At 34.8% G+C, this 22,994-nt stretch overlaps 3 protein-coding genes across 12 annotated transcripts; 1 reads left to right on the forward strand and 2 right to left on the reverse strand.

Moving 5' to 3' along the window:
• The first annotated feature begins 268 nt into the window (after positions 1 to 268).
• On the forward strand, positions 269 to 6,611 carry LOC147394151 (dnaJ protein homolog). Of its 10 annotated transcripts, XR_015181720.1 has the most exons (7): positions 278 to 1,035; positions 2,248 to 2,349; positions 2,902 to 3,304; positions 3,470 to 3,557; positions 3,703 to 3,895; positions 3,988 to 4,340; positions 6,319 to 6,611. XR_015181720.1 is itself a non-coding variant. In XM_086454630.1 (6 exons), exons 3-4 carry the CDS (start codon positions 3,175 to 3,177, stop codon positions 3,882 to 3,884), a joined length of 312 nt encoding a protein of 103 aa, XP_086310756.1. In that variant the 5' UTR covers positions 269 to 1,035; positions 2,248 to 2,349; positions 3,172 to 3,174; the 3' UTR covers positions 3,885 to 3,895; positions 3,988 to 4,340; positions 6,319 to 6,611. The 10 variants fall into 10 exon arrangements, 5 of the variants coding, with proteins under 5 accessions (XP_086310756.1, XP_086310757.1, XP_086310754.1 ...); XM_086454630.1 differs by lacking the exon at positions 3,470 to 3,557 and having other exon boundaries at positions 269 to 1,035; positions 3,172 to 3,304; XM_086454631.1 differs by lacking the exon at positions 3,470 to 3,557 and having other exon boundaries at positions 270 to 1,035; positions 3,175 to 3,304.
• Positions 6,612 to 9,861: 3,250 nt separating this feature from the next.
• LOC147394152 (putative disease resistance protein At4g27220) lies at positions 9,862 to 14,144 on the reverse strand. The gene is made up of 3 exons (XM_086454459.1): positions 11,524 to 14,144; positions 10,578 to 10,719; positions 9,862 to 10,306 (listed from the first exon to the last, which is right to left on the reverse strand). Exons 1-2 carry the CDS (start codon positions 13,207 to 13,209, stop codon positions 10,714 to 10,716), a joined length of 1,692 nt encoding a protein of 563 aa, XP_086310585.1. The 5' UTR covers positions 13,210 to 14,144; the 3' UTR covers positions 9,862 to 10,306; positions 10,578 to 10,713.
• LOC147394153 (putative disease resistance protein At1g61310) lies at positions 13,695 to 14,292 on the reverse strand. The gene is made up of 2 exons (XM_086454572.1): positions 14,231 to 14,292; positions 13,695 to 14,139 (listed from the first exon to the last, which is right to left on the reverse strand). Exons 1-2 carry the CDS (start codon positions 14,290 to 14,292, stop codon positions 13,695 to 13,697), a joined length of 507 nt encoding a protein of 168 aa, XP_086310698.1.
• Between the last annotated feature and the right edge of the window lie 8,702 nt (positions 14,293 to 22,994).

A 22,994-nucleotide genomic window follows, 5' to 3' on the forward strand; every position in this document is an offset into this window, starting at 1 on the left:
ATTGATTGAAGTATAAAATCAACAAGAACACAAAAAACAACCACACAAGACACAAGATATACGCGGTTTGTCAGAATTGACCTACGTCCACAGGCGAAAGTGGCAATTTCACTATATTAACCAATTGAAGAACAAAGTTACAATCTTTCTCTACCTTTTGTATATCTTTAACGATGTGGCTAGGGTTTTTTTCTTGTGCAACACGAAAAACAAAATACATATATATTACTCCCGAGGGTAAAATTGATAAGGACCTCTAATAGAAAACGTTCATTACATTTTGGCCCAGGGACATTGCCTCTACAACTGTTGTGAGCTTAGTGGAGAGCTTGACCGCCAGTGTTTGTCCACAACATAGGTCAAAGTCACCAATCAAGAATAGAAGTCATAACTCAACAATTTGTTTCGAGTTCTTTGAATTCATCATTCCATTTATATTGAAACCATTGAGTTCAATAGTGGATGCATAGAAGAGAGAAATTCGGGCTCAACCCAATCACTACAAGAAAACAAACGAATTAGGAACAGTCGTGTGAGATGGATTTTAGCCGTTTTAAATCGAAAACGATATAAAGCCGTTTCTCCATTGAAGACCGTTTCTTAGTATCGAGTTTAGATCACCAACCCCGGAGAAACCTTTAGATCTCACATGCGAACTAGAATGAACAGTGACACGGATACCTTAACGAAGCTCCGTCCTTTATTTCCATCAAGTGTTGATCGACTTCCCACATATGGCTCTTATTTCTCGCACTCTAACGAAGCTCCATCTTTGATTTCCATTAAGGGATCTTCAACTTCTCACATCTAATATCTGTTTTTCAAACCCTAATGAAACTCTATTTTCGATTTAGATCAAGTGTTCTTCTATTTCTCATATCCTCTTACCCTACGATGCTCCATCTTCATCTCGACCAGCCTCAGTGCATGAGTGTAGAGGGAACTTTTTCTAGGGTTTCGTTGCAGAGCTTTTCTCAAATTGGTTTCCTTTTGAGATTTCAAAGTTTTATTTGAGGATTTTTACAAATCTTCAAGGTACGGTTATCTAATTGTGAAAATCTTTCATATAGTTTTTTATTTTTTTTAAATTTTTAAATATTTTCGATAGAATTTCGAGTTTCAGTTGTTGTTCTTGCTCGATCATTGGCAGTGGAAAGCCCAATCTAAGCAGAATTCATTACTTTTTTTTACAAAATTCAAACTCTTTGAAGAATTCCTATCGATTTTCGATGTATGATCCTAATTTCAAGCATTCTGCCTTTTATTCTCTATCTTTTGTGGTTTATATCTGAAAATCAAACATTTCTAGTTGTTTTATTCTAAATGAGACATAAATTTTACAAAAAATTTCATTCAGTGGGCGAAAAAGTTCTTTGAAGAGAATGGAAAGTGGTGAAAGTAAAGAGGCCAAGCCTCGAGCTTGGGAACTTGTTGACCCTGATTGTAGCAAAGTCTTTGATATTTAAATGCCAATATCTCATTTTGAAGAGAACGTCACCATTTCTTTTTTTTCTTTTTTTTTTTTTGATTTATTTTAGCAAGTGTGGGTTGTGTGGTTTTATATCTAGTTGTGAGAGAGGGAGGTGGTTCAACAAAAGTTTTCAAAGCAATTTCAGTGTCATACTCTTTGTTTCTTTCTTTCTTTTTGTTGAAATTTAGACTGAATGTTTGTTTTTGGTTACAAAAGTTTTTGATAATTTATATCTTTAAATGCTATTGGTGAGATTTCATGATTGTCCATGACGACAACTCTATAGGGAGAAAAACAGACCTATGGTGGGAGAAGCTTTGCTAAAGGACAATATAAATAGACAAGTCTATGCAAATAGCTACTATGTTTACTTTTCAAAATAATTCAGGAAATAAATGAATATATTTAAATTTGGAATTTGGATTGGGTATGTGTGCTTTCAATGTGTATGAACAATGAAGGAGCAGGGAATCCATTCACTTAGACTTAAGATGTATTGAACACACTAATTTGAATTTGGATTGGGTATGTGTGCTTTCCAATGTGTTCTTCCATGAACACACTAATTTCTTAGGACACTAAAATGAACCAATCAGCAGACCTGGGATGTAGGACTCTATCTATGACCAACTCAAGGAGATAATTTTATCCTAAAATGGTGTTTGAGAATGTCTTCCTTTCTCTTTCAATAAGAAAAACAAAATTCTCTTTATTTAGGACCTTTAGGGGTAGCTGGAAAATATTACTTATCAAATAGTCCTTTATAATTTTTACAGGTTCAGACTATATGCAAAGATTATGGCATCATCGGCATTCGTAGGGAAGGCAAAAACGTTGAGAAAATCATATCTGCTGATGAAATTTTGAATGAATATAAGGTAAAAATAAGAATCTTCGGTGGTTCCATAATTTTATTTTATTTAAAGTTTACTATGATGGACTCTCAAATTTCATGATGAATATGGGTGTCTGTGCTCTGTATGCAACACTCAGTGTACGTATGTATGCCCTTGTCAATCAGGGTTTTATTGGCTGGTTACCACGTCGATATGGCTATGGTCCCAAAAGTGTTGTTAATAACTATATTTGATTCATGAACATGTTTTAGCAGTTGTAAATATTTTCATTTCCAACTGTTCGAAAGCAAAACACATAGCAATTAGGATTGTCTGGTCAATGCAATTAAGGGACATACATGACTATATCCAAGAGATGCTCCATTTATTATTGGATCTTACTTGATGTGTGATGAGCGACACATGTCCATTGATTTCAGGTAGAGCCAAAGAACCAGCTTTCAATATTTTACTTCCTTGAGAACTAATACCATTCTAAATTTCATGTCTATTTATTTCATCAGAATAACATCACGGCTTTTTGTTTTTTAAATTCTGCAATCAGTTAGATACATAGTTTGTATTCTATTGTAGGCATTCAAGCTGCTATTGCTTGGATGCCTCCATGTTCTCCATGTGTGTGCTGGCATCAAAGTAAGGGTGTGAGATGGGGTTGCTGTGAACAGCCATATGGCATGATCGGGGAAAAAAAATAATGGCATTTGCTATTGTGGACATGAAATGGCAACAACTGGCTACTATTGCATGTGAAAGAAGGTGGTCGTAATATGGGCTGAGCATATGTGTGTGCTACTGTGGGTAGTGAGAAGTGGCAATGGCTATTTTGGCTTGCTACATTGACAGCAGATGGCAAGCACATCTGAAAAAACACGTCAAAGGAATGGAAGCAGCAGCTGTGCTTTTGTGCAAAAGGTGCGAGGACATGTAAGAGGTGGCATAAGCAAGAGGGAAAGGCAAATGGCAAGTGGGACAATAGGTATGCGTGCTGGGTTTTAATGAAATGGAAAAAACAGAAAACAAATAGCTAGGCTATTGTTTCTCCTTTACTTTTATTATATGAATTAGTTTGAATTTCCACCAAAATCCTCGGTTAGGCCATAAGGTTAGTAACTTAAAGAATAAGTTTAAAAAAAAAATGCAGTGAGATAAGTCAGTACTTGATACAGCATGCACGCACAATAGTGGGCAAGTCATAGCCTTTTATAAATTCTTATGCAAAAGCACTTGAGGTAGGATTCATGATGCTTCCATTTATTTTTTTCTTTCCCTATTTTATTTCATGAATGTTTTCTTTATATATTTGTAATAATAGTTTTCCTTGATGACGGATACTGGTATTAATTTATGGGGTTGACGTTATTATTTGTACAACAGATCAATTCAAGGCAATTGATGACGAGGGAATGCTGATGTATCAGAGGCCCTTCATGAAGGGGAAGCTCAATATCCACTTCACAGTTGAATTCCCCGAATCATTGACAATGGAGCAGTGCAAGATGCTAGAAATGGTGCTACTTCCAAGGACATCAATGCAGTTGACAGACATGGAGTATTAAAGTGCAAACATGTATTGCTTTTCTTCCTCTTTTTTCTCAAAACTTGTAGGTAATGTGGAACTAAATCTTCAACATACTAACTCTTTTTCTTGATGTATAACAGTTTGTTATCGACAAGGAGAGACGAGGGGATTATTTGGGAAAAACTGTACAGGTGTGTTTCATAACTTTGAAATTTGACATGTTTTCTCCTCTGTTTCATCATTTCTATTTTGATTGCTCTAAATCCTATATTTGCAACTGAATATGCCTCTTGGCCTCATATGGAACATTGTGTGATTCAAATGCGGTGTTCCGCAAAAGTCCAAAAAAAGAATGAAGTAGTGACAGAATGGACTCACTGGACTGGGAAGCAGTGAGATGCACAGATGTCACCATGACTTGAAGTTGGAAAATACACTATTGGATGGAAACCCGGCTCCTCGTTTGAAAATATGCGTTTTTGGGTACTCCAAGGTATATGTTGTCCTTTACGTTATTTTATCGTTTTGGTGTTAGTATTTATGAGTCTTATATGATACTTAATTTTGGGAGTTGAGATTACAAATTTTACGTTTAAGACTTGATGATGATTTCTACAGGGATAGCGTATTTCTGAACTCCGAACAATTTCTTATTTGTAGTAATGTACAAACAGTGTGTTGTAACAAACTTTACAACGAGCAACTTTGCAAGATTTAGAAGTTCCATTATATTTGGGGGGATTTGAAGGTCAAAGACAATACTAAACATTAGAGCAGAGTATCAATGTATTGGATGTGATACTCAATACACTTAGGTGTCTTATTACACTTGGCATGCTTTGACGATGGTGATTACACATTTTCATTTCTCATGTTTGTGGATCTTTCCTGTGGGGTTGTCATTCATCTCTAATCTTGGATTGTATCTTATTACAAATGTGTAATCTAAGTGTGGTTAGGTTCCCTATGGCCTCTATTTGGGGTTGTGGTGCATCTAGCGAAAGTGATTCCATAGGAGCACCTCCATTGCATCCATTTTTGGTGGAATTACGATTGCAAACTTGGTTGTTTGGTAACCATGCTCAGAAACTCCATTTTAGTGTTTACAAGCGGGGTTGATCGTTTTGAAGAAAAAAAATTCCGCACAGTAGATTGTGTATGACTAGCATTATTAAAGAGAGAGAGAGAGAGAGAGAGAGAGAGAGGGATGTGAGAATAACCATCCAGAGATAGAGGTGAGAATAATCATGGATGAGAGAGCATTATTTCTACCCATTTTGGCTTTTCTCTTTTTTTGGGAAGTGAGAATCAGAAAGGTTACTAAATGTTATTCTGAGTGCCAAATATGTTTTTGAGCATTAAGCAGTGGGAAGTGAGCCTCAAAACCAAATCCCAAGCACACCTATTTCCTCCAGCAATTGGTATGTGGTTGTTTATTGTTGATGGTGTAATTCCCCACATTTTACGAGTCCATGATGGGAAGGGATGTCCCAGCTCTCATCCTAACTTATAGTCCTATCAATTTTTAAGGAAAAAGAGTTGAAGAAGTATTCTACATATGGGCTTGGCTGTCAGTCCTGTTGTTCCCACTCTATTCTATTTGAAGTCATTTATTCAGTTATTGCAAATGTTATTAGGTTTCCTTCCCTTGAGAGCTGGGCGTGTGAATATACACTATTGACGTTGTAGGAGCCCACCTTATATGAGTCAATGGTGGGAAGTATTACATTTGGTGATATAAAATCACCACACTTTTGTTTCTTAGAGTGGATGGGTTTTACCACTCGTGTTGAATATGTATATAATACGCATAAAGAATTGAGTTGGGGGGCATTAGGGTTCTGTTTCACATGTATTGTTTATTGGTGCACTTTCTTTTACCTTGTGCTTGCATTGCACACATTCTTTAGGTATTGGATGCCAGAATTAATTAATAGTTATTTTGGACTGATTCCTAGACTATTCTAATAGTCTTTTTTTCTCAAATGTGGGAACTCTTGCTTTGTAATATATATAAGGCACCAGTTTACGAAAACAGGGTTATTTACATACAAAAAAATTTCAGAAATAACATTTGGTGTGATCTAGCATAAAACTAGCATACAGTATACACCAAAACCAAGTCCAAGTGAACATTATAACACCAGCTACAAACTTCATCCCCATACACTCACATCATGCTAGTTTGACCCCCCTCACATATAAATTTGGTAGTAATCAGGTGTTTTGGCCCACATCCCAGAACCAACTGATTGGAAACCAAAGGTTGTTATCTATGTTATGTCATATGTGAATGAAGTTTTTAGAATGTAAAACATCATATGCGGAACATGTTATACATTACTGTCAGTTACTTTAGCCATTAGGAATTTTTTTTTTTGATGCAGTAGCATTTATGTACTTAAGCATTATTTTTGTGTATTTCTACAACTTGTAATTCCTTACTACAAGTTCCTTCTACGTGAACTTAGATCCGTCTCTTGAGGTGGAGCAATCAAGATTTCTGCAAGCCTTATCCAAGGCGGCAACAGGGGGCGATATTTCTGCTCTAACAATTCCAGTTGAAGAGCTATTGGATGTTTGCCGTCACAATAAAGGAGTTCAAGAGATTGTTCAGGGAGCTTTGAGGCCACATGAATTGAATTTTGTACCTATGACTCATTGTAACTCTTTTTGTGTATAAATTAATGTGATAGAGAACCTCAATGTTTTCTATTTGGGTCTATTTTGACCAAGGGTAATAGGTGCGTAAAAAGAAAAAATTAAATTTTTTTTTAAAGTTTAGATATCGGTTTGTAACTGATGCCTAAAGTCTCGGACTTAGGACATCACTCTTATAGACATCGGATTTTAAATCGATGTCTAAGATTTTTTATTTATTATATATATATATATATATATATATATATATATATATATAGATTTGGAATGGTTTTAAGCTGTTCCAACATCTGAGTTTTGGAATTATTGTTAACCGTTCCAAATTATGAGATCTAGAACGACTTCCAACCATTTAAATTCATTAACGATGCCTCGATTAGAGACGGTCTACAAGCCGTTTCATATTGGTTGAGGAACCGTTATAAATTGTTCCTAATTGCTATATTTGTTGTAGTGGATTCATGGGTGAGCTTGGATTGGGTTATATGAAAAATGATATGAGCTTGGGCTAGGAAATCTCAACCTGAATTGAATTCGAGTTGAGGCTCCGAGCAACCCGACTCAACCCGAACCTAATGCTATATATTTACATGTAAATATTTTTATTTATTTATTTTTAAAAAATATTAATTTTCTTTTCCTAAATATATTTTTATAATTAAAAAATAAATAAATTATAATAAAAAAATTAATAGATATGGAGGTCGTATGCAAATTTATTTACTAGTGATTTTATTTTTTTTATATTGTATTTATATTTTAAAATATAAAATAAAATTTATGTGTCGCTCAAAATGAATTAGACTTGCTCAATGAGCCCAACCGATCCAAAAATACCTAACTTGGGCTAACCCGAGCTCAACCTGATTTTAGAAGCTCAATCTTGGGTTGAGCTTGAGTTAATAAGTTCTAACCTGATGGTTGGGTTGAGGGTTCAGGGAGGAGCCTAGGTCGAGATATGAGTGAAAAACATCTATGGTTCCTTGCACAACTGCAGATGAACGCAATGTTGTAGGAAGCCAGTTCAACATTTTTCTTCATTTTATAAGTAATCATAAAAGAACTCATAATTTATATTATAAAAAAAACTATGAAAAACGATTTGACATGCTTAATTGCCCAATGTTTATTGAAATCAATAGATTGTCCGACATTTTATGCCTTCCCTCATTGCGCTTTGGAGCCATTGGTTCATCAGCTTACCAAAGAATGCCATTCCCAACAAATATTTGTTTACACATTTGCATTATAAGCCCTGCTTGGTACAATTCACATCACTGCAAATGTTTCGCAATGCATATAGTTTACGATGAAAGATTTACTAATGCTTGGTAACCATTGGAAAACTTCTTCCAAATATTTTTTGTGATTGTTTGGTAATTGTAATAAAAAATTTTGTTGTGATTTCTTGTTAAAATAAAGTGTGGAGACAATTTTAATTTATTCAACCTCATCAAAGAAATAATTCAAATTACAAATATACCCTCAATACTTGCTACATCAAAAGATGAATTTACAAAAATGCCCTATCAAAATATATAGTAACATATATATTGGAATAATAAAAAATACCCATCATAAAAAAACTGTTCAAATTATAAAAATACCTTTAGTATTAGTTACAATAACATGTATATAACCTTCCAAAATACCACTGATGAGAGATATTTTTGTAATAAAATTGATGAAGGTATTTTTGTAATTTTCTTTGATGAGGGATATTTTATAATTTCAATATGAAATTTAATGTATCTTAGGAAGGGTATTTTCATAAATGTATGAGCATATTTGTTGTATCAAGTACTGAGGGCATTTTTATAATTTGATTAATTTTTTTGATAACTAGTATTTTAGTCATTTCGATATGCATAGGTTGGAGTCAAATAATTTTGCAAATGATTTTCGATACAATTTGTGCCGCAAATCATTTGCTGAAATTTCTTAAGAATTTAGGTGATCATGCAATTTTTTTTGCAATGAAAATCATTTGCATTATGTAACCAAGCACCAATAAAATTAATTTTAAAAAACTAATTGCGTTTGCAAATGATTTGCAGCATACCAAGCAAGGCCATGGTATCAAAACTATTAACACTTTTCTCTCTAGTTGCCAATTTTAGTATCTGATGATATTGAACCAGTCCTATCAAGCCCGGGTAAATTACCATTTTATAAGCCGAATTTAAAAAATTTATGATTCCAGCTAACTGTTCATTTTAATTACCAAAACATGAAAGTGCGAAATCTCGCTGGTTTCTATAGTGACGAACTCGCTAAAATTAGTGAAACCTACAATATAGTCACTTCATACCTGTAAGATTGTCACTTTAAAGCTGCTAAATTGTAACTTTCAAACCTCCGATATCGTTGCCGTTCACGTTTTGATAATTAAAATGAACCTCAGCTGGAATTGTAAATTTGTCAAAAGTTGGTCTTGTTTTCGTAAATATCTTTATTTGTAAAGCATAACAATAAACAGGGCATGTTTATTAACATGAATATATTATCTTCCGTAGGAATAGAAAGTTGGGTGGCAAGAAAATGTGTTGCATCAAAATATGCAGCTTCAAACATTTCCGAAAGGGTTTGTAGGCAATGGGCATCTTTATATTCAAATATATAAAGAAGCCTGAAACGTGATACGTTTGACCAACCAGCGATCTCAAACATTGTCATATAATTAATTAAGAAAATCAACATTTTATGAGCTATTTTCCCATAAAAATAATGTTTAAGGAGATTTGAGAAGTAGAAGAATGAAGGTTGAAGATGATGGTATAGCGAAATATTTCACTGATTTAATCAACTAATCCCTTGTATGGTGAATTTTTGAAAAAATTCAAAGATTTTTGTAACAATATCCCAAAAAGTGTTTAGAAATCGGATCAAACCGATGGTTTTATTAAATCTAACCACATTTTGCAATGGTTAGTGAACCATCGAGTTTTATGAAATAATTTTAAAGAGATCCGATTGCTAAATAACCATCTATATTTATTGATAAAGAAAGGTAAAGGATAGCCAATATGAACCAACACCTCTTTCTGTTTTGAGGGGCTCTTTGTTGTTTGTTTCCCTTCTTCTGTTGTAAACATGGTGTAAACAGTACAATATCATAAGAATCTCTCCACATTCTATATTTCAATTCTTAATGGTATTAGAGCATACCACATTGTAAGTGGTAATTCGTTTTCTTCACAACGTTTCATCCACGGCATCGTCTTCATCACCACCTCTCAACATTACTACCATTTCTTAGATCACAGCTATGGTGGTGTCCAAGAAATTATCATCCAAAAATTATTCAGCTTGGAAAAATTATAATATTGTCCCACTGATTGTGAGAGTTGATCTCATTCATCACCTTACTCCAACAATGAAGAACCAAAGCAAGTGATTGCAAATACCCCATTCTCTATCGATAATATTTACATCATGTGACAACTCATGAATCGAAGTACTGAGTTATAACAATAACAAGTGGCATTCAAGTTTGCATATGTGCTTTCCCATAATCAAAGTTTGCTTGAGTGAAACGACTTGATGAGCTAGCTTTAGTCATTCATTTATGATGCGAGTTCAAGACCAAGAATTAGAACTTCGTACTCCGCAATATTTTTTGTGCACCGGATAATGGTCAAACCAGGGACAAGAAGGATAATGCTGGAGAGCAAGGAAACTGTTTCTGCAAGCTAGTCGGCAATGGCCTTCCACCTTGATGACGGAAAGGTTAAAGACTCCAATTTACCGCTCCATTGATTGTGTTCGCGTCAAATTTTAACCGGACCACGTGTTTAACTAACAACAAAAAAGGAGAAAAGTAATTCAATTAAAACTAACCTGCAAGAAGAAAAGGTAAGACACTACTTGAAATAAACATGTACATGATGTTGGGGCATTGCGACATTTTTAAGATTTTCATTCTGCACTATCAGGTCATAGAACCACCAATTAAACAATAGCAGGGGTTTTTAATGTTTTGTACAATAGGAGCCAATATATTATTGTAAAACACAAACGGTTACATAATAAAATCCAAACAAGAAAATGGGCATTAATTACTGAGTACCTTTGATTGGCCAAAGAAGACTGATTGAGGGAAGAAAATGATCGCAGGTCTCATAAGGCCTTCTTTCTTGTACATATATATCACCTCTTTCAAGTGTGGAGGAAGTTCTTGCAATGCTTTGAAACTTACTGAAGCCCTAGCTCTGCACAATCGAAAACAAATCTGCTAGTTTGGGAAATCAACAAATGCAATGTGTTTCATGCATGAGAGTCTCATCCAAATTGATTGTCAAAGCGATGAAAGCCTAGCCTAACACAAAAAGGCATGCAGAGTAAAGAATACGTATATCTTTCCTTTTCTTTTTCGTGTGCAAAGAATCCATTTATCCTTGGCTGAGGGAAGCAGTCCAGCATTGTTAAAAGTTGATCAAGCATTGACGGAGTGAACAAAAATAACAGGGAAAAAAGAAGATGAGACTACTGCTCACCTCCTTACCCAACCACCTATACATAAACGATGACCAACTTCATTCAAAATTACTCTTGCTATACATTAATCTAAATTCTACTCATTTTTATAGAAATAAAATAAAATTAGCCAAATATTATATGTGAGTTCTTTCAATCCACGAACCTCGTTGTAGAAAAAACATCTTACGCCTGCTAAAGAAATTTCAATATTTATAAATCAAGAGGTGCAACAAAATATTTATAAAATTGAGACAAGGGCATTTTCTTTTTTAAAATTTCATTCCAAATTTTAAAGAAAGTGTTTTCTTATTTATGCACCAAATGGTGCAACAAATTAAATATTCTCTTCTTTAGTCTCTTTTACTCATAATCAGACTATTTTGCACTAAATTTTTTATTTTATTTCTGCAGGTGTAAGGAATAATTCTGGAAACAAATGAATATATTTAAATTCGGATTCTCTGATTTCGTGAGATATGTGTGGTTTCAATGTGTTCGAACCATGAAGGAGTAGAGTAGAGGAATTAAGAGTTTACCTGCTGGAACAGGGATTGTAGGCGTGACTTGATGCTTTGATCTTCCCATTCGAAACCTTCAAACCATTCAATATTCTCCCCTTGAATTTCAATTAATCCGGGGGCGCTCTGGAGACCTAAAGGGAGTCTCTTCAAATTCAGACACTTCACCACACATAGATATTGCAAGGAAGGCCAATCAAAAAGTAACCTCCGTTTGTAGAAACTCGAAAGCTTTGGTAGTCCTTGTAGTGCTAGAACACGCAATTGAGGGAGCATCTTCTTGTCCTCCTCTTCGTCTACCTCCTCCTCATCTACAATAATCTCCTCCATCTCATCACAGTCATATACTTTAAGCACTTGTAGTTGCACGAGACCTCGAGCTAGTTTCACTGGGAAGAGGTAATTTAGGCTGTCACACGAACTGATTTCTAGTTCTGTTAGATTTGGGTAGATTAGAGGTGTCGGAAAAGATGTAGAAACATCACAAGAATTAGACTGCCTTAATCTGGTGGCTGAAGTAGTAGGAATCTGAAGGACTTTCCATATGGTCGTTAGCTTTGGTAGATTCTTCAATTCCATAATTGTTAATTTAGGGATCATAGCATGCCCTTCCTCAAGCCCCTCTGACTGAAATATCTCTTTCAATTCATCACAGTCCTGGACATAGAGTTCTTCCAGATCTTGTAGCCTTGAAAGAAAATCACAAGGGATAACATGAATTAGTTTATGGCACTTTTTTATGTTTAGGACTCTTAATTTTTCAAGGAATCCATTTGGAAGTGCTCCATTCCAGATCGCCTCCAACTCCATCTTTTCAATGACTAATTCCTCCAAACCACTAAATGCAAATTCTGAAGGCCCTTGAACAACACTCATAGGATAATCCATTTCATGACATTCTGCAATTCTAAGATACTTCAAGTTGTTAAATCCACATGCATTAAGTTCTACGAAATTCTTGAGACCTTTGCAACGATATAGACGAAGTTTATACGTTCTTTTCAGCAAAACTTTAACCCAATTTGCTATTGGGTCCAATGTAGTAGTGAGGCTCATAGACCTATCTGATTGAACGAAATCCCATTCCTCAGTTTCCTCACAAGCATGTATACTAAAATCTTTCAAATTTTCAAAAAGGGTGGGAATGTCTTCGGACAAACAAATAAGATTGTCTACACGTAAGACTAAAGTAGTCAAGCGGTTCAAGGATGATAGCTCAGCTAATCTAGCCATACTTCCACCTCCCATTTCAATACTCTCCCACCCACTAAAGCTTCGATACATGTTCAATTCCTCTAAGCGAGACAAGTTTGAGAGCACATCTCTTGGAATACTTTCAAGTTGCCTAGTGTATGACAAGTACAATGACCTTAGATTGGTCAATTCCCTCATTTCTTCCGGCAATCTTCGTATCGCAGTCCGACGTAGATTAAGCATTTCAAGTTTCTTCAATTTTCCTACTAGAGATACATCTACTAATGGAGTAGATCGAAGCCGAAGTAGCCGAAGGTTCACAAGGCACGACAATGATGGTGGTAATGATAAAATTCCAGTACCCATTAGATCTAGAGTCACAAGGGATGTCATTCTACTGAAAAAACTATCAGGGAATTTCTTGAAAGAAGAATTATCTGACAATGATAAGGTCAACAGCTGTTGGCATTCAGGAGGTTGATCAGGGAGCTCAATGATTTGGTTACGCATTAGTGACAACCGAACCCATGCCAGCTTTTACAATGAATCCAAAATTGCTTTCTTTAGAAGCAATTGATAGGGCTACATCGCGAACAACATTGTGCATCATCACTACGAATCCATACTCATTATCACGGACTTTTACCAACAAACATGAAGCTTTAAGCGTGTCGAATTGTGTTTCCAATCTAGCCTTTGCTTCCTCCAAAGTGTAGGCATCTTCAAGTAAATCATCTCCCATAACATGCAGCATCAAATCGAAACCAGAAATTGTAAAGTCTTCAGGGAAGAAACAACAATATAAGAAGCATTTTTTGGTTTCTTCTCTTTCTAAGTAATCATAGCTCAACTTTACTGAGGCGAAGACTCGTGACATCATGCCTGGGTAGATAGATCTCTTTAGTCGTCACAATGCATCATCCCACAAAAGTTTTTGCTTCTTACCTCGCAATGCCCTTCCAACTGTAACAATTGCTAACGGCAAACCTCCACATTCAGCAGCAACCTCTGTGTTGCAAATCAGGAGAGTCCACAACGCTACCCGCCTTCTGTCGAAACAGATTCCATGAATCTTGTTTCGATAGTACTTGAAGTTCAATAATTTTGTGTGCTTCCATATGGTTACATACATCTCGGCTTCTGGTGGTGAGTAAGACTCTGCAACGATTGTGCTCATGATCGTCGAAAGAGATTCCCAAGTCGGCTAATTCCAATCTCTCCCAAACATCATCCAAGATTACAAGGACCCGCTTCTTCAGTCTCGCACATAAACGTCCTGCTCTTACATCTTCAATATCTTCTTCAAGATTCATCCCCAATTTCGCTGCGATTTCACCTTGAATCTTTGTCAGGACTGGGTTTTGGGATACGGTTGTAAGCACAAACTCATCAAAAAGCTCATCCCTTTTAACTTTCTTCCCGATTTCTTTGATCAAGGTACTGATACATTAGTAGTAGTAGTGCTGAAGTATCTTCCATCATTGAGGAGCTTCTCCACGGTGCCAATATTCTCTTTTGCTTCTTTACCAACATCATAACGAGAACAACACCACGCTTTGAACCAGCTATTATTGATCTGTTCAACTTCACCATTCAACATTGGTCTTAACGACACTTCAGCCCCTTTGTTGAGCTCATGTTTTAATTATGTTATAAAATATATATAATTTTTTTTTTTTTGGTTAGAAGTTTGAAAATGAATTTTCATTTAATTCCCAAATTTTAATCTTAAATCCTATGCTAAAAAAACATCTTTTTATTATTTTTTTTATTTTTATAGTTCATAAAATTTTAAGCTCAAACATCCCTATGGTACCCCCATTGTGTTACTAGGGTGTCATATCGAAATTCGGTCCATATAACTAGGTGTCCCTTACCCCTTGGGTTGCCTAAGTGGTAAGGGCGAGCACGTGAAGTGTGGGTTAAGCGCACGTCACGGGTTCAAATCCCCTCTTGGGTTTTCTCATGAATTAACTAAGGGACCATGGCAATGGGTTGTTATGGTAGTCCTCCCCGAGATTAGTCGTGGTGCATGCAAGCTAGCCCGGATATTCGGTTAGCAAAAAAAAAAAAACTAGGTGGCCCCTCAATCCATAAATATATTTATTCTCTTTATAAATGTTTGTAACTTGAGAATCTAATTGTCAAAAATAACTTAGAGAACTTGTCTTAATTTTACACTTTTTATACACAAATGGCACAATATTGATGGTTATAAACATCCTTAAGTGTATAATACCAATGAACATTACAATTATCCTTTCATGTTTAAGTGTCAAGAAACTGTACCGAGGTGGTGAGGAGCATTTTTATGTGTTTTTTTAATTTTATTTTAAATATTTAATATTTTAGTGGTGTTAGATATTTTGTGTCAAACATTGTGGAATAACATAATTGTCCTTTTATAATTTAGGACCACTATTCATAAATGTGTGGCAATGTTGTCATTTTCACATAAGCAAGAATTTGAAAGAGTAAGGTTTGTGTGAAAGGAGAGGGGGGGGGTTTATCTGGACACCCCAATTTGTGCACGGAGATAAACACCCCAATTTGTGCACGGGCGCGGGGGGGGGGGGGGGTTTATCTGGACACCCCAATTTGTGCACGGACCCCACTTCGGTAGGGATTCCTTTTTGTCATGATAAAATGACCAAAACCTTTAATTGGGCCATGGGCTTTATAGGAAACTTGATTTCAAATTCTCATTTGTATTCATGCACTCTTATAATATCCACTTCTAAGTTTACCATTCCTAAATCACTTCTAACAAACTAACCCCTCTTTCAAATCTTACCTTAAACCAATTTTACTAAGTTAACTTCCCAATCCTTAGCCAATTCCCAATCACATTCTCAATTCAACCTCAATCTTAAGGCAAATCTAACCCATTGTCCATGCCCATTCACTCAAAGCCATTTCAAAACCCATATCCACCCTGATTCAAAGCCCATCCAGATGTCACATTTTAAAGCCCACTTCATTTCAAATCCAACACTATTACAAATCTTCAATTACGGCCCATTGACACATGTCAAAGTCCAACAAGGCACAAAAGTCCATTCTCACAAAATTGACATATATCACCACGTCATTCACCCTCCCAAATCTAATCTATAAAATCGCATTAACACCCTAAAAAACTATTCCTCCACCGTACCACATGTCATAATCTAAGTACATCACTTTCTTCAAAAATCTCACCACAAGTCACCTTCATGCTACACCACACCCCTTCTCCTTAATTAATTTACCCAACCCACAAAAAATCTAGGTATGCTTACCTCTTTGTCACATGTTATCATGCCTTTCACTCTTTCAAAATCAAATCATCTAACCCCTTACCTTAACCATTCTTTCAATCAACAATTACAACCCTTTTAACTTAACCACCATACAACCTAAGGTATGGATTGTTAAATACATTTGAGAACCAATTTGGATCCAACCCCATGGGTATGAGTCAAAAACTCATTTATCCTTTTTACCATACCTACCCTCTATAAACTTCAAATTCCAATCAAAATTCTCTCAACTCCCATGTCATATTTTCTCATTTTTTTTATTTTGGACCATCTTACCCCCAAATGTCCCTTAAACCCCTATAAACCCCCCCTTTCCCATTTCCATGAGAAACCCCATGCTTGGAGTGCCCCCCCCCCCCCCTTCCTTCAAAATTTCTCTTACAATCGCTCTAAAATCATCTCAACTCCCAACCTCAAATCCCTATACTAAATCTTTTCTCTCTCAGTCTCAAATCCCTACACCTTTTCTCTTTTAACTTCCAATCTAAAATCTTTATACCACCAACCTCACAACTCCAATCTTTCTATAGAAAAATTCAAGATTAAGAAGACTCCCTTTGAAGATTCAAAAGACATAAAAAAAAAAGAAAAGAAAGAAAATAAAAAGGTAGAGTTAGGGACAAAGAAGTGTAGTAATAATCCCCTTTCCCCCTTCTATCTCTATTATCTATTCCCCCCCTCTCCTTTTATTTAATTTTGGTTTAGAAAATTCTTAAGATGTGATGAACACCCTCTCCTACGCTTGATAGATTAGGCTTTAGTTTGATTGAAAGGGTAGAAGTTGAAGTCCTTTTCAAAATATTTATTTTCTTTAACCATACTTATTTGACACACACAACCTCAAAGTGTTTTAAGGCTAAAGGTATTTTTAAGCTTTTTTTTCCATAAAAAGGAGCCTATGATCATTAAAACTAACACTCTTCAAAATATTTTGATCTTAAGGCAAAGACATGGATTCAAGTCTTATCTCTTAATGAGATGATCCTCATGATCTAGGCTAAAATTAACAACCCTTTACATTTATCTTGTTTTATTTTATTTCTAATTACTTTAAAAAATGATTATGTTTCAAGGTAACCACCCAAGGTGGAAAAAGAGGGGTGTTTAACACCTTTCACACTCTCTAATCAAACCCCTTAGTTAAACTCTAGGTAGATCGATTTTCTATCCATACGAGAGTCATTGCTTTACATAAAATCAATTTTCCAATTTATTATTTAGGTGGCCATTCACACTTATTTCTTAAAAATGAATGGTGACGACTTCAAACCAAAGAGTGTTGATCTTTCAAACTAGAAATGATTCATAGTACAGTTTCAATTTTAGGAAAGTATCCAAAAATAGTATTTTGATTTGAATTAAGCCAGTGAAGTTTTTGAAAGCTCTTCGATCCATGAGGGTAAATTCGCTTAGAATTTTTTGAGAAAAATCTCTTTGTGAGATTTACAAAGTCACCACCTAATTTTATGGTGCAAGAATCAAAATCGACTCTAAGATGGATAAATGACTACAATTTATGAATAGATCAGATTACAGGATTAGAAAGTGTTAGGCACCAATTCTGTCTAGTGAAAGTAGATTATTATTAATACCAAAAATCTACATTGTCCAATCTTAATTTCTAATGTTAGTGTGATTACTTTTGAATGTGATTGATGATTGATTACTAGCAATGTGTTCCCTCAAAGACTGATGGTAAGTGTTCTTCTTGCACATTTTTTCGGTTTGTATCTGCTTCTAGATCTATTCTTGAACCCTAAAATGATAATTTATTCGTTTATATTTGAGTGTGTTTTTAGGGTTTCTAGATGTTTTTTGGAATGAAAATTGAGGCTTGGGTATGGGTATTGAGTTGGGGCTTCAATTTTAAGATTTGGAGAAAATTCTAGAAAGGTTTTACTCTTTTTCCTAGAATTTTTGAAGGCATGCGAGATTTTGTGGTAAGGTTTACTTTTTAAAGAATTTTTTTGATAATGTTTTTATTAGATTAGGTCTCTTTTAGATAGAATCCATCTCTAACTTATCTTCTGGTGATTTTAGATAAAGCCTTTGGTAATTTTATTTGGATTCAATTTATTTGACTTATGAAAAAGTAAAATCTTTTTAGATTTTTTGAAACACCCCATGAAGTGTTTTATTTATTTAATTGTTTAAAATTTTTTGAAACTCCCATAAAGGATTCTTTAATTAAATATTAGGTGAACCACACTTGAACTAATGCATCATCACTTGGAATTGGGCTCATAGGCTTAACTAATTTCATTTATTTATTTAAAAATTTTAATTTGATTTATCAAGATTTTAATTTATATTTATTAAGATTTTTAATTATTGATTTAAGATTTTTGAATTTTAGAGTTTAAAATTATTATTTTGCCCTCAAAGAGGACTTTTACTTTAGGAGATCGTTTTTCGATGTTTAAAAACTGCGTTTTGACGAGAAATTCATTGGAAATATTAGTCTATGATATTTATAGATTTTTGAAGTGAAATGAATGCGGGCCCCATAAGGAGCATTTTAGTGATTTGATAAAATTTTATGGAAATTGGCAAAATAATTTATTTGGTTCCAGATTTTCATTTTATGTGTTCAAAAATATTTTTCTAGGTGTAATGTAACAATTAGGGTATTTTGGTGTTGGTGATATTTTGGTAATTTTACAAATTTTGACGAGATGTTTTGTTTGGTTCCAGAATTGATGATTCCTACATCCTAGGTCATATTTGCTTAACGCAGTATGGTTTCTAACATATATTGTCGGATTTTGAGATTTTCGTGTGTTTGAAACCATGTGTGTGTCATTTTTGAGTCTAGATTTATCATCGAAACGGTTAGGGACTCGAAAAAGATTGAGGAATCTAAATTATTGTTGGTTCAATACCAGAATGCAATAAAACTTCCTATATCATAAACTTCATCGTCTCAACAACAAAATTAAAACAAAGTTCAGATTAAGAGTCCTACATTGGCCAAAATAGCTCCGATTTGAATCGCTAAACCACAATTCTTGGGGTGCCACAAGTAGTTTTTCGGCATTCCATCGACGTGACTATATAGTTGGCTTTGTACACAACAATGGGCTGTTAGTTTTTGTGATTATTTTTTTATAGTTTAGATGTAAAAAGTACAGAGAAGATAGAAATACAAACCTTTTTAGATTGATGGTTGGATTTTGGTATGGCTTTAGAAGAAATGGAGAGCGATGAGCTTCTGTTTATTGAAGGGAAGAGGACGGAGGGCAAGGCCCTAACAGATGGGAAGCTCAATGAGTATCTCAACTTAAAGAATTACTCTCTTTTCCATCTTACCTTGTTTTTTGGGTTGTGTGAGTTTTATGTGTTTAGAGGGACTTCTTGTGTGAAATAAAGTAAAGAAATAGGATAATTTAGAAATACGCCCTAGGTTTTGGTTGAATTTTTGAAATATCCTCCTATTCTCAAATTGATGATATAATCCTTGATAACAATCTTCTATGAAGACAAGTAAAATGACTTAAATGCCCTCTTCAACTTTTAGCTAGAAACCCATCAACATCAACATCTAGGGTGAATTTTTTTTTTACTTTCGCATTTAAACTTAAGATTCTATCTCGTTAAACCTTCAAACCTTAAGAACAAGTTGGGATTTTTAAAAAGAAAAATTGAATGTTTTTGTCAAGAAATTGAAGAGTAGTCGATAAAAGGTTAAAAAAAAAATTAGCCTAAAGGAGGGAGAGTCAGAAAAACGAAGGCTTTATAGATAGAAAGCTGAAGATGAGGGTCATGTCATTTCATGTTAGTCTTTCATAAAAGACTTTAGTCAAGGAGTAAGTCAAAGAAGCATGACTTATTCAACGTGTCAAAATCCCTTAAACAAAGAAGAGGTCATTCCAGACCGAATTTGTGGATATGGTAGCTCCATTTGCAACTACCATTTGATGTAAGTGCACCTTAAATAATTATCACACTTTAATAAATTCACCTACACTATTAAGTGCACCTACCGAATCAATCTACCCGATTTCTACTTCCTGCCATTTCCCCCCACCCAAATTTACATTCTTCCTTCTTCCTATCCATTCTTCATTTTCTGTACTTTCAATTTTATCACTTAAAAGAAGTTTGAAAATTTTCGCCATTCCAAGTCGATAGATTAGTGTTGACATGGCTTAAGCCAAGTCTGATGGGCCCTATTAACATAGAAAGGTTTCAAGCTTTAATTGTGTCCATAGGGACCATCTGACATGGCATATTACATGTCGACATAGGTATTCAAAAGAGTTTATTGATCGATCTTTTTCTTTTCTAGCGTATTTTTTCTTCTTGTTCATTTAACTCATCAGTTCATTTAGTTTGTGTTAAAGCAAAATCAAAGATTGAAGTATAAAATCAATAAGTACACAAAAAACAATCACACAAGACACAAGATATACGCGGTTCGTCAGAATTGACCTACTCCCATCGGCGAAAGTGGCAATTTCACTGTATTAACCAGTTAAAGAACAAAGTTACAATCTTCCTCTACCTTCTGTAAAAATAAATCATATATTGTAGATACCAGATGAATCAATGATTTCCCAGAATTGTTATCTAATCAATCTACTTCTGGATCTGCTCAGGAGAAAGCACCAAGATACTTTGATTTTGTAAGTTTTAGCAATACCATGGAGGGAACTAATTTTATAATTCTTTGAGTATTTTTTTTTTATTGTTGGTATCATCTATGATTTTTTGTTTAGGAGCTTAATAGTTTCTTTGGACTTAACAGATACCTCTGTGCTATGTTTCTAAGGCTGCTTATAAGACGTCGGTTGACTGGATTAGCAAGAGATCTCCTGAGGCACTTAGTTCCTTTGCTTTATGGTCATTGGACGGCATCCTTGCTGACCTGGCTAATCAACAAGGCCCTGTTAAGGGCTCCGAAAAGGTGTCTCAGTAGGCACCATCAAAGGCCCAGGTAAATTGCAGTTGTATGCGTTGCATTATTAATTTCCAATTAGTATTTATATTAGTGCATTACACTTATCAATACATTACACTCATCAAAAAAAAAAAAAGTATTTATATTAGTGCTGGTTATGATACTCATGTCCCCGACATCACTATTTCATTTACTTCATTAAGCATAGCATGTCCAATTAGTTTTTTTTTCCTGAAATTACTGATTCTGAATGATAACTTTGTAGGTTCATATTGATCTTTCTGTTGAGATTCTTAAGAACTTTGTAGTAGTAGATATGTTATAAAGGAATGAGAGGTTCCCAAATCTAATTCAAAGGTTCACTGAAAATAGGTTTTAGTTTTCAGGGAATAAAAAAGTAGACATGTATATAACTATAAAAAGACTGGTGCTGACTGTTAAATACAACATACAAAGGGAGTGGGTCTCCCAAGTTATATATGAAAAAAGGAAGAACCTGAATGAAAGATTTTAATTCCTTAAGCAAGTAAGTTGGAGTGAAAAACTGTGGATTCATCAAGCTTTCTTGGTGTGAGTCTTAAATATCCACATTAGATGCCTTGGAATGCATTTGGATATAGTGTGGAAGTGGTCCACAGCTGATGAGGTTGTCCTTAAATGTTAATTGAAGTAGGTCCAATGGACCAAATTGTGGGAAACTGGGTAGAGTATAAAAGAGAGATCATCTATAGCTGGAGTCTAATGAGCATTTTAATCGGTTTGGAAAGTTTGAGGGGAATCCTCAAGTTTGAGATTATTTTGTGAGGGCTGGTGGAGCTCCAAGACAAGTTCGTACCTCTACACTAGAAGCACCTAATTGTCGCTCAGAAGTCAGAAGGGTCCACTAGACACAACTGTAGATTTGGATCACTTGACCTCCACTAACCTGGTTTTTGGAGTTTCCCAACATGCCTTTAAGGTTCTTGATTGGATTGAGGGACCATTTTTTTTTTCTTTTTGTGAGTTTTGTAGATATGGTTTATCACTTACCAAACTGCTGCTGTAGAATGAATTCTTTAGGCTTGTGATATACACGGAATTCTCCAATTCACAATTGGTGATTGTCACGCTACTCACTTCCTTTGAAATTTTTTATGTTATTTGCAAGATGTTTCTTAATCCCTATCTATGCCAAAGAGAGCCATGAGAAGTATTCATTGGCTCCTTAGATGATTTTCACTTGAAGGGCTTAATTTTTCATAAGGCATCTTTATTTAGAAACTATACCTGTCATGTTGTTTTGCTTTGCTTCTCAAAAGTTACATATTTTTAGGTAAATGTATAAATGATATTCTATTGGTTCTACAGGTTACAATATTTGTGGTTTTAGCAATGACATTGCAATGGAAACTTGATGTGTTAATAAGCATATTGCCAACATTGGGGGAAAATCTGAAATATCAAGGGCAAGATAAACTTCCAGTCTCATATGGGTGATTGCTCAGGTAAGAGTAATTAATTTGGTGCAAAAAATGATTTTTTTTTAATGTCAGATGTTGAATTATTTGGCATGTGTAGGCAGATAAAAAACTTGAAAAAAGGGAGTAAACTGCCTTAGTTATTCGTGAACACAGCTAGAGACAAAACTCTTTTTTATTTCTTCATTCACACTGTTACAAAGAACAATACCACATCCTCTATTTAAACACAAAGACTAAAATAAGAAAATTACATTGAATATTATACAGCTGGTAGCATAAAATCTAAGATATGATCCAAGATATGCTCTTAGAGAATATCCCAAGATATTCTCTATTTAGAGTCCAAGACTTTTTCAATCAATTTGTAGAGATTTCCTTAGTTAGTCAAGCTACCATTTTGGGTTGAAGTTGTTGCCATAGATATGATCCAAGATATGCTCTTAGAGAATATCTTGGGATATTCTCTATTTAGAATCCAAGATTTTCTCAATCAATTTGTTGAGATTTCCTTAGCTAGTCAAGCTACCATTTTGGGTTGAAGTTGTTTCCATTGATACCCCTTCATCCTTCAACATCTCTCCACTATTGTAGCATGAATTGTAGGAGTTTTGAACCTTATCACTTCTTTGAGTC

The sequence above is a fragment of the Akebia trifoliata genome, chromosome 9 (genome assembly GCF_017979445.1).
Source record: "Akebia trifoliata isolate Shusen 1 chromosome 9, ASM1797944v1, whole genome shotgun sequence".
Lineage (NCBI taxonomy): Eukaryota > Viridiplantae > Streptophyta > Magnoliopsida > Ranunculales > Lardizabalaceae > Akebia > Akebia trifoliata.

Excerpts from the sequence above, each read along its gene's own strand:
- LOC147394151 (XM_086454630.1), top strand. The coding sequence starts at position 3,175 with ATGGCAAGCACATCTGAAAAAACACGTCAAAGGAATGGAAGCAGCAGC. Across the intron at positions 3,305-3,702 it reads AATGGCAAGTGGGACAATAG|ATCAATTCAAGGCAATTGAT; the intron begins GTATGCGTGCTG and ends TTTGTACAACAG.
- LOC147394152 (XM_086454459.1), bottom strand. The coding sequence starts at position 13,209 with ATGCGTAACCAAATCATTGAGCTCCCTGATCAACCTCCTGAATGCCAA.
- LOC147394153 (XM_086454572.1), bottom strand. The coding sequence starts at position 14,292 with ATGGTGAAGTTGAACAGATCAATAATAGCTGGTTCAAAGCGTGGTGTT. Across the intron at positions 14,140-14,230 it reads GGTGTTGTTCTCGTTATGAT|TACCTTGATCAAAGAAATCG; the intron begins GTTGGTAAAGAA and ends CTAATGTATCAG.